We start from the raw sequence: 14,991 nt of genomic DNA, 5'->3' as shown, positions 1-14,991 counted from the left end.
TACTAGTCATTAAGTCTAAACTATCAGTCTAAAAAGTAAAAAATACCAATTGCAATTTTCCAGAGCTCGAAGCGACATCTTCAAATGGCTTGTTTTGTCTAACCAACAGTCAAAGACCCAAAGATATTTAATTAACACTGATAGAGAACAGAAGCAAACTGTAAATCCTCACATTTGAGAGGCTGGAATCAGCTAATATGTGGCATATTTGCTTTATACATGATTCACTGATTATCAAAATAGTTGCAGAATTATTTTTTTAACTGACTCTCACACTCTCTACATTACACCAACCCTTTTGTGTTATGCTACAGTTCAGTCATGTCTTAGTGAGTTGGACGTATTCTCCTGCATCAAACACAGAGGGAGTGAGGTTTTCTGAGTTTTCCGAGTTGGCCAAAGTGTCATCGTGGTCAGACATAGTGCTGGGTGTGAGTGTTTCAGATTCTGAGGCAGAGCCGTCAGAGTTTTGGCAGAGGTATTGCTGGCATTCACCAGGCGGCAGCCGTTCATGGTACACTGGCTCGGAAAAAACATAGCTGGAGCTGCAGGCTTTGCTGGGACTGACGGGAAGAGGCACAAACTGCTGTGGCAAGGAGTACCTCATCGCTGCAGGAAAACACACACACACACAAACACACACACATTACATAACCTTGATACTACACGTAATTTTATAGAAAATGTAACAAACAAATTACACAATTGGAAAAAGCCCCATAGTAATTTAGGAGCAATGAGTCTTCAATTTTTTTAATGTGGGGCTGAACATTAAATACATTATCTTGTCACCAACTTTTCCGAAATTACTCATCACACTCTGTACCTGACTGGATATAATAGGTCAGGTTGTCTCTCAGGATGGAGTAGAAGATTATGTCAGGATGGATGAAGGCAGCTTGTTCTGGGCTGACCATGGCATCATAAGGGGATAGATCCTACAACCAAGGGGAGTTACTGTACAAATGAAGACCAAAATAGATCAAATAAATATGCATGTTAAGATATAAAGACACCTACTTGTGCCCCTACACCTTGTGCAAACGCTGGTAGTGTTATATGCAGGATCATCTCCAGAATTAACTGAGATCGAAGAGCCAACAGTTCTGTATCTAGGTGCTGTGTTTGTTTGCATTATATTTGTGTGAGACAGAAATTGTTACAAACAGAGAAATACATATTTGCTTGCAGTTCAATCAATCATTTTTACAAACTTTGTGAATAGAAGAAGTGCTTTTTATCCGACACACCTTGACAACTCTGTCTTTGACCCTACACAGCACAGCCATGAGCTGGGAAGAATTGAAAGAGAAACATGGATATCTTGAGACCAACCTCCAAAACATCACAGCACACACATCGACCACCTGAGAGAGGGAGAGAGAGAGAAGAATGGAGGGATGTGATGGTAAAAAAAAAAAAGATATTCTTTACCTGAATTAATTGGTTACATGAGCATGTTTGTTAAATTACTTTGTAGAGAGCGTTCTGAGCTGTGAGTACCAAAGGTTTCCAGGTTCCACTGTTTACTCCCCATGTCTCCTGAAGCCAAGCACGTCCCTCCAGACTTAACTCCAGCCTGTTCAAGCACTGCCACATCCTGCCATCATCTGGTGCAAGACCACCCAAAGGTGTCAGCACCTATGATAAAAACATTAGATGTACGGTGTCATAACAAATCATTAAAGCACGCTTGAATTTTAATAATAATTTTATAATAAGATATTCCACACTGATTCAGTAGAAGGTAGTTGATGAGGTGTCCACATGGATTTTTATAAATTAATCTTAATAAGTGACATTTTAATATTTTAAAAAAGGCATAACACACAACCTCTATGAAAATATTTCACACCTCAGGCTATCTATACACATTCCATCACATAACTGCTGCCAACTGAAGTATCTAAAGAAATGAAGTTGTCTAAAGAAACTATAAAAACACTTTTCCTGTCGCCTGAGGAACATTGTTTGATCTGAGATCCTCTCCCTGCTGCTACTTGAATAAAATCTTTATCTATACCTGCTTTCAATAAGCGGTTTCATCGCTAAAATGTAGAACAACAACATCAAAATTAGCAACTTGTAAAGAATAACGGACCAAGGAAAATCTGAAGAATTGCAACTCTAAATTATAACTAGCCTATCACCTCTTTTTTGATATCTTTCACTGATGAGCGTTTGGATCCCAGCACTATGATGTCATCACAGGTCTCTAGGAAGTACTGCCAGGTAGACGCAAATCCATCGCAGATGGGTGCGGCCACCTCCTGCAGAGTTCGATCGAGTCTTGGGATGATTGTTTGTAGAAGAGATTGTAGCATTGGCTCACACATTTCCTCTAAGGGTAGAAAAAGAAACAACATCAGAGATCTAGAGGAAGAACACAGTCTCATTTTACATCCTCTGACTTCTCACATACACACCTGTGATTGTGTGAGCGATGCGGTCTTGCAGCAGACTGGCCTGTTGCAGTCCTGCAGAGATCTGTTTCTCCACATCAGAACGATAAAGTGACAACTCCTCCTTCAGAACTGCCATTGCAGCTTTTACCTGTTGTCCTGCCATCCTATAGACCCCCGACAACAACTGACAGGCACACATACACATATTTTGAGAGTATAAATATTAGAATTAAGTTTATTATGTGCTTATTATTACATATGACTGAGAATTAATTGAGATAATTCTGTTTGTTGTTCATGAAATTATGTATTTTATGTTTGTAGAGTGGGTTATTGCTTTATGTTTTAAAATGTATGTATATTGAGACTTATTGTTACACATGAAACATGTTAAGGGGACCCTAAGTGCTAGCAGAATAAAAATGTAATGAGGTAGTTAGCTGGTTTTTGACTGTATAATGCAGATCATAAAACAAATGAGGACAGGTTTGATATTTGCAAATGTTCCATTTCTGAGATGGGCTCAGTGGGGTTTGTCATGGATGGCAATTAAAAAATTGAATGGATATGGACACTAATAAACCATCAAAATCAGACTGAATCTCTGCTTCACTGGATTTGGGAATTATTATTTACAGAGCAAGAATATTACTTAATAATACTGAATCTGACTGGCTAACTAAGGGGTTCAGTGATTTAAGTTTGATTTCGCCCCAATTCGTATATTGAAACTGAAGATGTGTATGATTTGTATCAAATGCTATCATATTATTTGTCTTTTTTTTTACTTTGATCCAGGCTTGCTTCCTCCTCCTCTGATGCATGATAATCTTTGGAAATACTTGCTCCTTGAGGTAGGACATCACTTCTTCCATCACCATGCTCACTAACACCTGAATGACCAAGAGAGACAGAAGAAGCAGTAAAAAAACAGGCAGATGGTAGAAAAACAATTGGGATCAGAAGACAGAGAAATAATTCTGCGCATGATAATTATAGACTAATCCATGACAGCATACAATACAAGCAGGTTAAAATGCCAAACCTCTTGTCTGATGACTGGTAGATAAAGCTATGATGAAGATTGAGTACTTTAAAATGGAAAAAAGAGGACAAAGTAGGAAGATGTATGAAACAAGAGTGCAGCCTAATCCGATGACACAAACCAGAACAGATACCAGACCTCTTGCCTCATTTTTGCTCACCTCTTCCTCATTGCCCATCAGATGCACCATTGCTTGACTGTTTCCTCTGAGCCTCTTCAGGGTCGACACAGCATCCAAGAAGGCCCTGGACTCTGGTGAATCCAGGGGCAGTCCTAACCAGCAACAGACAATCATGGAAATATTATTAGGAGAACAATCCATAATCAAGGAAATGGATGGGAAAATAATATGTTTAAAAGAGACATCATTGGAAACAGTGATATGAGGACTCCACCTGAGCTCTGATGTTGTGCTGCAGCTCGTAGTACGTTGGCCCACCGTGTCTGTTCCCTGTATGATGCAGTGGCCAGACACACAGGGGCACAGTAAGGGTGCTGGATGAAGACAGGGAAGGCTGTGGGGCAATCCCAACATGCCAGTTTACCATCTGATTTACCTGAGGCATTCATGCATACAAAGACACAGATGTGCACACACATTAAAGTGTGTTTGTTTGAACAAAATAGAACAATGGCAACAATGTATACCTCCTTCTGCCTGCCTGCAGCCAACAGATTGATGGCAGGCTTAAATAGCATACCTGTGATGTGTCGGCACATGTCATCCACTAACTCACGATGCTCGTGTATGGAGGTGCAGATCTGACAGCCAGAAAGCACCAACTCTGTCTTACACCCCCAACCACCTTCAAATACCTGGAGCATAAGTCACACCAACATGCATATACACTTGCACAAACAAAAACACACATGCATACAGTAGATCGGGCTACAGTAGAAGACACAGCTGCAGATCAGGCCCTGGATTTGTGTTTGTACCTCTTTGGCGTCACGGCTCTCAACTGTAAAACTGTTGGTGACCTGTAGGTGGCGATGTGTCCAGATCCCCTCCAGGTACTGAGGCAGAGTCCCCTCTAACACAATCTCAGCATGGGCAACAACATCCTGCAGTACGGGGTCCAAGTTGGAGTCACTTTGAGCACCAGCGACACTCAACATCAACACATAATGACTTTCTGTAAAGATTCACTGAAAAATGTTAAAATGTTAGTGTGATTTTCTTACAGGATGCTGAATCAGAGGTCGGGGCTCGGTGGGCTCCATGTGTTTGCTCCTCATGTGGGTGAGTAGATTTGAGCAGAAGTGTCCACGATAGAGCGGAGCCAACTTCTCCATGATGTCAGCAATGTGCTCTGTCCATTCAGTGCCGCCACAAAATGGAAAGATTAGATATCAGCAATGTAGTACCTTTGCAGGCAAAAACCAGGCAGCAGGGGTCACTGATAGGCAGGGTGCGAACTATGCCATGACTTTCAGGGGTGCTCACTTTTTTTCATAGGGGGGGAAATTTTGGATAAATTTGCAAGTAAGCATCCTTGTTTTCTTTTTGACATATCTGTATGGTGACTACAAAACAGAGAAATGGCGATATGGATGAATACGGAGTGATGCACAGATTGTGTGGGACTAAGCAGGTTTGTTTTTTCTGATCTTTGAGTTAAAGTGAGAGAAGTTTATGATATTGCGCTGCCACGTTTCAATGGTGATGGCAAGAATAGCACACATGCTGGCATCTTTATTAAAGTGAATTAGTGATGAATCACCCTCATGTATGAATCATAATAATAATAATAGACTCATTTTACGCATGATCCATGATGATGAACATGCAGAGAATTAGAAATGCATGTCAAAAATTGTATATTGTCAATATTTTAGCAACCCCCCCAAAATTTCAGTCATCGTGTTTTCAGGGGAGCTCATGTCTTATTAAGAGAAGCCAAGCTCCCTCTGGCTCCTCTGTAGTTCACACCCTGCTGAGTGGTTCACTGAGTATGAAAATGAAATGAAAATGGGGGACAAAATTCACAGACCTCCTTCTGTGCAAAAGTGTATTTTACAGTTTAGTTGAAGCTAATATGAGGCTTCACCCATCCAAATTGAGTGAATGTCTTCCAAAGTTACTGTCTTTTTAAGTGCTAAATTCCCTGTTTTTGTTACCATCCTTCCACTGCAGCTCAACAGGAAAACACTGTGTGTCGAGACACAAAGAAAGAAGTCTTACTAAAAAGACTGTAACTGTGGAAGATATCCACTTTGTTAACTCAGACAGTTTAGGCCTCATATTAGCTTCAGATAAACGTTTAAATACAGTTTTGCTCAAAATTAGGGCTGTGGATTTTGTCCCCCATCACTTACATTGTAAACACATTTGGATCTTCTAATGGCCAGTATGAACAGGAGGAAGAATTACTGCAAGCAAAAACCTGTTTTAATGTTTATATGGGCACCTGACTGTTGTTTTAAGACAGATTTGGAAAAATTGTGAACCTGTCTTTTAAAACCATTTCAACACCCATGGCAGTTTTTGGAGTGACATGTTAGACAATGCTTTCCACCACAATCATTACAACACCAAAATTAAGGAATATCCTTTGGAAGAATGGTGTTTATGCCTCAAGACCTGGAGAATATACAAATGAGCAATGAAGTCGCTCTGTATTTAACTCAATTTGCATATAAATGTGGTTTAGAAATTCCTGAGCAACATAGACACAGCTTGATTGTGGGAGTGTGTGTGTGTGTGTGTGTGCATGAACTCATTGGTGTTTGGTAAATACCGGCATTCTCTGCTATTGAGCATGAAACAGAGGACAGAGCGTGAGGTTCAAAGTGTACTGGACACAAAGAGAGGAGAATATATGGATAAGGTTATTAAATAACTTATTTATTTAATTATTAAATATATTAACAATGGAGCTGAATGCAATAACACTGAGTGGACCAGTCAATAACCAACAAACATCATTCATTACATTGTGTATCTTATTAAAAGGGGAGATCAACAGTGGAATAATCTAAAAATATTTATTATAAATGTTCTAAAGACTTACCTGAGATGTATCTTTGCTCTTTGGAGTTTAGGTCACAAGTGAACTTCGCCCCCATTCTCCTTTTTTTTCTCCTTTCACCAATATCTTTCCCCTGGTTTGTTTCTCTCCTCTGCTCCCGTCTCACAGTCACCTGTCATTCTAATCTGTGGTACATAAATGTTTATCCTCAACCTTTTTATCACTCTTTCTCCACCTCTTCCTTCACTCACAGGTCATATTGCTGTGACAGACTCAATGAAAATGATTTATGTTGACAGTCAATACATCAGACAAACGTGGCAAAACAATTGACCTCCCTGATACCCTCATACTCCAGTTTATTTGCAGCAATGTTAAACAATGGAATTTAGATGTGGAAAAGAGGGAGTGAAGACTTTTCTCAGAAATTCATCTGTTTGGCAGTCATAGCCACATCATCAGTATGTAATACATCTAATACAACACAGCATCTAATTTACACGAACCACAGACGAATATCAAAAGTAGTTTTGTACTGATATACCCAGTTAATTGATCAAATGTGGTTTGCATTGCAGTGTCATTGCAGATTGGTGTTAGAATATATCCTGCTAAAACCACAAAAGCACTGTCACTTTCCAGCTTTTTTTTTTTTTTTTTTGAAATCGGTTTCCTCCTCCTGTCTTTCACCATCTTGCCTCATCACACACAGCCACAATTACAGCTTTCACATCTGTCAGGGCAGGTGGGCTGTGTGAACTGTCACTGACTTCACAAAAATGCGGGTGTGGTAAAAGAGAGTGCAGGGGAATTACAGTGATTTACTCTCTCACCACTTTGGACCCAGGCCACAAAATCCATTATCTGAGCGTAATCTGACTAATGTCAAGTGGCACAACTAAGAATCAGCTGTTGTAATCGACCAAACTGGTGACAGAGCCCTACAGACAAGAGGGGTTAGAGAGTAAATGAGCAACTGTTAAGAGCAGGAGAGTAAAGCCTTTAACTTCACCACACATAATCATCATTTTCAACTGACTAAATCTGCAGAGAGGGGTAGCTGTGAGGATTATAGGAGCTGAGAGAGAAACTCTACAGAAACATTATGGAAATCACATGCAGAGACACTTTGAAGCCATGCTCATGGGTCCCAGTATCAGTATTCATGTAGGTTTTAGCCTGTTATCTCTATGATTAATGGTGCATGGACATATTCTTAAGGTCACGTCTGTCTGCTTTGAGATGCGATTTTTATGTAGGAATGTCTTCAAATATCAGCATCACAGTAATATCACTGTTACTGTCTCTGCCAAACTGTCACACTCTTTATGCTGATATATTTTAGGCTGTGTGTTGGAGGAAGGGGTTTCAAAAATTGGTGCAACGAACCTGCTAATAGTAGAATTTACTATGCAAATTGGGAATTAGCACCAACACCAATCACTAATTACATGAGTAAATACAGAGCAACAAAATCTGAATCAGCTGTCAAAGCTGATCTGTTTGAAATGTGCTCAGGATTTCAGAAGCACAGATTGTTAAAGGGCAACGAAACTGGATCCACTTAACATACCTCAGGCTCGGCAAGCAGTACATGAAGTACGGTATGTACTGTATCTGTACTGTCTTCAAACTCACCAACTTGCAGACATTCTCACTCTCTTTACTTTATTCAGCCCTAAATCTGAAACTTTCTAAGTGCTTGCTTCATTCTCAGAAGGTCTGAACGCAACACCACAGCTGGTCTGGACTGGATTCAGTAACTTTTACAAGGAAACTGTAGCAGGTCACAGGTGCTTGAACCCAGTAGATTGAGCATACATACATGTATAATGATGACTTAAAGCTGGTTGATACTATAGGTGTTAATCTAAAATGAAATTGTGCACATTGCATACAAGTAAATCACAAAACATCATGAGAAACACCTTATTTTTGTCTGCTATGCTATTCAATGTTACATGCCAATGGGGAGAAGTAGGTGAAGTGGTAAAAATGACAAGCAAAGACACAATTAATTTTACCTCAGGCTGTGAGAATACACTATAAATCACAGGGTCATGATAGTCAAACTGCCACTGCAGAGTGATGTATGGCTGCATCTGGTGCCGGCACTTTTGCTAAGATTCAAGTCTGAGATGGAAGCCATAAGCAGATCTTTGTAACTTCAGTGCTGCTCATGCTGTTCACAGATCCAGCAAGAACCTGTGCCTCACGTTAAGATAGAAGATATGTGCCAACTGCACATGCAACACTAATACCAAAAACACATGGACATACAGCTCCTCCCCCCTTGTCTGTGTTCCTGTGTTCAGACAAACCAAACTGGCTTCATATCTGGAGGCTCCGACCACCAGCAGCACCTCCATGAGCTGCGGATCCCCTCTCCCCGTCTCCTCTCCTGGAGTCGAGGCAGAAGGCCTTGCCTTGCCTGCCTGGTCACTTGACTCTCCAGAGTGGTGTGAGGAGCATGAACACAGACTGTCTTTGTTCTGTTTGGATGACCTGGAGCCTTTATGTAAACAATGTGCAGCTGTAAGCCATGAAGGACACAGAGTTTACCTCTTAAATGAGGCTGCAACTGACTGCAAGGTAGGAATCGGGTATCAGGCAATTATAAGACTCTGATACAATATAATTGCAATGAAAACATTTTCTATATTGAACATATGTATTTGCAATTGAGAGAAGTATTATATACTGTATGTAAAATATATACAATAAGTAGCAATCAATAAGTGTTTTCTTTGTCTTGAAGGAAAAGGAACAGGTACATAATGTTGAATCAATATAAAGGGATAACTGTTAATTATCCATCTGTATCTATTTACATGTTTATTATAGCTCAGCTACTTCTTTAATATTCAATTTTATATACTGTAAGTTATATAAGTATATTGTGTTTCAAAGTTTTCTGTACTTTAATATTTTGAATGCAAGAATAGTACTTTATTTTTACAATGTTGTGTTGCTAGTTTACCTAAAGTCACCCTCCATTAAAAAAAAAAGTGTTTTTCTTCTTGTTACTTCAGTTGATTGAGGCTCACTGATGTATGTGCAGTTTGACACTTTAAGGCTGTTTTCACATTCACCCACTGAAAGTGGAAAGTTTATCTGTGCTCATCTTAAATCTGCGTTTAAGGCGTGTACCTAAGAGTATGATTTGTGACATCACAACTAGTTTGGAGCCAACTGTGGTCCAGTGTGACATGGCCACTAAGCAGTGCGAACACAGCCAGGCCAGAGACAGGATTGAGGTAAATTTCAGCAGCCCTGAAAATATTTATTTGAAAATATTTATTTTCAGGGCTGCTGGTTTAGAAGTATAGCCAGGTGAGGTCCAGGGAGTAATTCAGAGCTGAGCCAGGAGGAGGTCCAGAGGGTGAAGTGTGGAGCTTGTTGGGTCCAGGTTAGAAGAACAGAGCAGACGAGATGAGACGAGGCCCAGGAAACAGGGGCCAGAGGGCAGAGCAGACAGAACTGCAGGTAAGACAGAAACAGGTTCAGACTGGGTGAAAGACAACAGGCAACTAAGCAAGATGCTCAGGTAGATAAGAATGGCTGGAAGCGTTGTACTGACTGTACAGAGGCTACAATCTTGCAGAGTAGATGTGGCAGGGCTGAGAATATATAGGCAGGGTTGATTACAGGATTAGGTGCAGCTGGTAGGGCTCTGCTCTGACTCCAGCACACCTGTCTCCACTCAGACAATCACAGACACACACTCAGGAACACAGGAAGAAGAGGGAAAAAGCCACTGGGGAAGAGACAGCAGGAGCAGATGTAGCATCCAGTATGCAACTTACAAAAGTGTGATGTGGAAACTTGACACCTTCAGTGCACACTGAGAATGGACTTTACAGTGGGAGAGAAGGCATATTGTATCCAACAGTAATGAAACATATTTGCATATTTGTTCATAGAAAAATGAATTTAATATGTGGAGTCCGGAGAGGAAGCCAAGAACAGCTGTGCTTGCAATTATTTTTTTTAATGCCATTATCTCAAGATCACAAGTTAATGATTTTGTTATCTTAAGAAAACGAGATAATCAACGCATGTCATTCCGCCATGCATTGTCAGTTATGTTGAACCAATGCTAAATCTATAATAGTGCACTCATAATATTCATTACAGAATTGCTGTCACAAAAGAGCACTCATAGAAGAAGTTTGAAGTGATAACTAATTACTCTGTCCTATAGCCAGAAGTCAGACCACATAGCAGAATCTCAGACACTGTTAATGGTGTGTACTGAACCATCATGATAGCCAATGGAGTACACTATGTCATGAATGGTTAAGGTTGTTGATTTTTTTTAATATCCTGAGGTTTTGAATTATTGTTCATGTGAAATGGATGACTCATTCAAACATTCTCACTTGTTGTCAAGTAGACATAGTATATCCATGTATGGATATGGCTTGAAAATAAAGAATACATAGTGTTAGACATCCAAGAAAATATGACCTCTCAGCCTGATAGTGCAAACAGTAGAAAGGTCACACTTTTTGTTTTTTCATGATAATGGATTGATTATCTTGTTATCTCGAGAAAAGCTAATTTTCTTGAGATAACAAAATAATTAACTTGTGATCTCAAGATAACAGCATTAAAAAAAATTATTGCAAGCACGGCCGTTCTCAGCTTCCGTAGATCTTTAAGTAAAACACTGGTTCCTAACATTTTGGCTTATGACCCTTTAAATACAAAGCAGGCTTTCTGTGTGATCCCCTGTCATAAGTTTATTTGTCGATGAGTCATGAGCAGCTCAACCAAAATGATTTTCCTTCTCTAATATTTTTATTTTTCATTCTGAAGGATCAGAGACAGAGCAGCTGGCAGGAAATTCACTGTTCACTGCCATCCAGAGTGCCTGAATGCTGGTTTTCCAGTTACACTCACCCCGCTGCCACAAAGCCAAACCAAAGAGTAGACGTCAAATTACAGCAGAGCTCTCAAAGGCATAGGCTCTTCCAAAAACATTGAAGCCTATTTTTTTGCTGACACTAAGGGAGCCCTCTCATGACTGTATTTCATACTTTTTCATTAACATGCCTCCTGTGACCACAGCAAGAGGATATCTAAACAAGGAGGCAGTCAGGCATTTTTCATCTCCTGTAAATATTCATTTCCCTGCCCAAACAGATGCCCCCTTGTGTTAATCATAGATTAGTCTATTCATGCAGAATTTAGAGTGAGTTTTAAAGAGGCGCCAAGCTGAAAACTAAGCTGGCAATTATGGATGCTATCATGTCACACATGTTTGGATCTCACAAGACATGAAATTTGACACACAGACCGAAATGCTGAGAGTAATCTGAGGAGCTGGTGGCTGTGTTTAGCTTCTGTAAATACTGTCTGCGCTGGTACATAACTCATGTGAATGTATACATGTACATACTTTACAGTATATACTGTAATTACATGTCTGTATGTGGTATAGTACATGTCTGTATACTGTATGTATGTGCCTGAGTTTACAAGATGTTTGTATGTTGTACAGATTATAAGAGCCCCTTGAGACAATTTTGTGATTTTGGGCTATTAAACTGATTTGACTTGTATCAGCCTCATTTTAACTTAATCACATACTACGCAAATACAGGATGACCATTTACAAATGTTAAGAACATTGTTTTGTAGTAATTCTCCTGTTGGTCACTAGGAGGAGCTCAGAACATCAGTAAATGGCTTGAAGAAGAAGAAGATTCATTATGAGAGAGCTACAAGGACCTGTGAACATGCTGCAAAATACAACCAGGTGGAACTGCATCTCTCAAACTCAACTTAAAATCAACCAGATATGTTCAGATGCATTGTTAGATGTATGATAATGTCCTTCTGCTTTCCTCAAACCTATCTTTATTTTTCCATTCCGTCTAGGCCAAGGCCAAACTCACTGAGGAGCAGATGCATAAGGAGTTTGAGAAACTTCACCAGTTTTTGCGAGAGGAGGAAGAAGTCAGGATACTTGCACTCAAGGAGGAGCAGGAGGAGAAGAAGAGAGATTTGAAAGAAAGGACAAACAGAATGAGTCAGGTGATAAAATCTCTGGAAGACAAGATCCAACTGATTGAAGAGGAGCTAGATGCGGGTGGTGAAGGGGTTACATTTTTACAGGTAACATCAAACAAATGTTATACAGTAAGTCCATGAATAGGAAGAGGTGCTTGTATTTGAAACAATAAAAACTCAATCTCTTTTATTACAGCAATACCAAGACACAGCTAAAAGGTACAGTGTATGACATTTCTGGGCATTTAAACACAAGTACATGCTGTATACATGCAAATGCAACTGTATAACTGTTTGTTTGTCTATATTTGTTCACCGCAGCACACAGACAGGTCACAGAGAGCCAAAGAAGATTTGCAGACTTCTAATAAATGTGGCCAAACATCTGGGAAACATCCAGTATGCTGTCTGGGATAAGATGAAGCACATCGCCCCCTACAGTCAGTTTTATGTATTATGTGCTGCTTTCAGGTCCCACCTTCTGCCTCTCTAACTCCTGTGTTTCTTCCAGCTCCAGTGACGTTGGACCCCAGAACAGCTGGCAAGTCCCTGAGTGTGTCCTCTGAGTTAAACAGTGTCCAGATTTCTCCTGGACCCTCACAGGGGCATGAAGAGAGTCACAGTGTCCCAGCCAACCCTGAACGTTTTCACCCTTACTCCTGCATCCTGGCAAAAGAGGGCTTCAGCTCTGGAGTACACTGCTGGGATATTGAGGTATTTACATAAAGCGTACACTGGAGCCCGGATGGAATATTACTGAGCTGATATTATTCAGTTAATACTGGTTCAAGACAGTGCAGCACTCATGATTTATAGGCTTCTTTTTGATTGATTCAAGATAGAAATGTAAGGCTGCAAATAATAATAGCTTTTATTATCGATTTTTTGCAGATTTTTTTCATCATTTAGTCTATGAAATGTTAAAAATAGTGAAAAAATTCACAATTTCTTAGAGGGTGCAGTGATGACATAAACTTCACTGTCATGACAATAAAATAACAGCAAATTGTCATATATGAGAAGCTGGAACCAAAGAACATTTGGCATTTTTGCTGAAGAAATGACTGCAACAATTAATCAATTATCAAAATAGTTGCAGATTAATTTTCAATCCATCGATTAATCGTTGCAGCTCTACAAATAAGTTTCTGATTGAGTTTTGGTTTATATATAGAGAGAGTTAATATTTATATTGACTGCTGCTGTCATTGATAAATGATAAAAGTTAATTGAAATGTTAAATATCCTGCTTTATCTGTCAAAATGAAACAAATTTGTGGAACTTGCCAAAATGTGCCACGCATTTTTGTCTATATGTGAAAACAAATATAAGTCCATATATTGATTTTATTTACTCTCAGATATTGGTATGGGTGTCAGCCTCAAACTCAGTATTGGTAGGTCTCTAGACATGTACACTGTACATACCTTGAGATACATGCTTTTCTGAACATGACATGAATTCTCCCTTCCCTCCCTTGTTTGTCTAAATACTTACTATTGATTTCAACAGGTTGGCAACTCCAGTAACTGGACAGTTGGTGTGGCTGCTCAGTCAGTGTCCAGAGGAGAAGAGTTTGAGGCGTGTCCAGAGGCAGGGCTCTGGTGTATCAGTCTGCGAGATGGCAAGTATCAAGCTCTGACCACTCCCTCTCAGACCCTCCACCTAGACAAGTCACACCACCTTAAGAGAGTCCGTGTGAGGCTGGACTGTGATGAAGAGAAGCTGGAATTCATGAACTCTGATACTGACGCACATCTGTTCACGTTTAGACATCGCTTTGCTGAAAAAGTGTACCCGTACTTTGAGACTATATCTGCATGTGGTGGCCTTGCTGTGTTGGCACAGAGAGTGAATGTCAGCGTGGGGTCGCATCACGTCCCTGTTGAAGACGCTGCCGCTAAAGAGACTCAGGAAAGTGAATCCTCCACTGACGGAGGAATTGTCACTTCAGTTACAAACAACAACAAGAAGACGTTAGATAACCTACATGTGGCAGAAGATAAAATCCCATCAGTTTGTTCTAAGAGTGAGGAGACAAACACCAAACTTGAGAAACCCTCCACTCAGCAGAAGCTCAAAACAAAATCCACCAGAAGAGAAAAGACATCAGGCAAAAAACAGCCAACCAGGAAGCCAAGGTTCAGTGTGACCTACCATGTTTCACTGAACCGAGCCTTAAACATTGTCAACAATGAATCTGGCAACCACCAAGAAATCCAGACTAATCATGTAGATCATTGAAGTCATTATTCTTGTAATAAATAACAAGAGCATCCAGTTATAACACTTTCTGATACAGTTTTCAAAATAAACAATGGTATCCATTTTCTTTTTTTATTAGTCTTATTGAATGTAGTGTGATGAAAATGTATCCTAACAACAGAGGCTAATAAATTTACTTGAAAAGTAAAGTAAAGGTGAGATTTCACTTCATGTATCCTGTTTTTTTAGATGATTTATGCTCAACTCTTGGGGTCATCTTCTCTTCTTAAGCCATTAGCTGTTCCAAGCTTAAGCATTCTTAATGAAATATTAATATTATAACGA

General features: G+C 39.8%; 1 protein-coding gene across 1 annotated transcript; it reads left to right on the top strand.

Annotated features, from left to right (window-relative positions):
* The first annotated feature begins 3,208 nt into the window (after positions 1 to 3,208).
* Positions 3,209 to 14,937, top strand: LOC122978920 (E3 ubiquitin-protein ligase TRIM35-like). The gene is made up of 9 exons (XM_044345999.1): positions 3,209 to 3,259; positions 4,638 to 4,693; positions 8,738 to 9,014; positions 12,091 to 12,186; positions 12,309 to 12,545; positions 12,637 to 12,659; positions 12,762 to 12,880; positions 12,952 to 13,154; positions 13,954 to 14,937. The coding sequence occupies exons 1-9, from the start codon at positions 3,224 to 3,226 to the stop codon at positions 14,683 to 14,685; spliced, it is 1,779 nt and encodes a 592-aa protein (XP_044201934.1). The 5' UTR covers positions 3,209 to 3,223; the 3' UTR covers positions 14,686 to 14,937.
* The last annotated feature ends 54 nt before the right edge of the window (positions 14,938 to 14,991 follow it).

The sequence above is a fragment of the Thunnus albacares genome, chromosome 3 (genome assembly GCF_914725855.1).
Source record: "Thunnus albacares chromosome 3, fThuAlb1.1, whole genome shotgun sequence".
Classification (NCBI taxonomy): domain Eukaryota; kingdom Metazoa; phylum Chordata; class Actinopteri; order Scombriformes; family Scombridae; genus Thunnus; species Thunnus albacares.
The sequence above is the reverse complement of the archived record's forward strand: the minus strand, read 5'-3'. Positions and strand labels throughout refer to the sequence as shown.

Bases quoted from the DNA above. Each gene is read 5' to 3' on its own strand.
- LOC122978920 (XM_044345999.1), top strand. From the start codon at position 3,224: ATGCATGATAATCTTTGGAAATACTTGCTCCTTGAG. The intron at 3,260-4,637 runs GTAGGACATCAC...ATTTTCTTACAG, and splicing joins GGAAATACTTGCTCCTTGAG to GATGCTGAATCAGAGGTCGG. The intron at 12,660-12,761 runs GTACAGTGTATG...TGTTCACCGCAG, and splicing joins TACCAAGACACAGCTAAAAG to CACACAGACAGGTCACAGAG.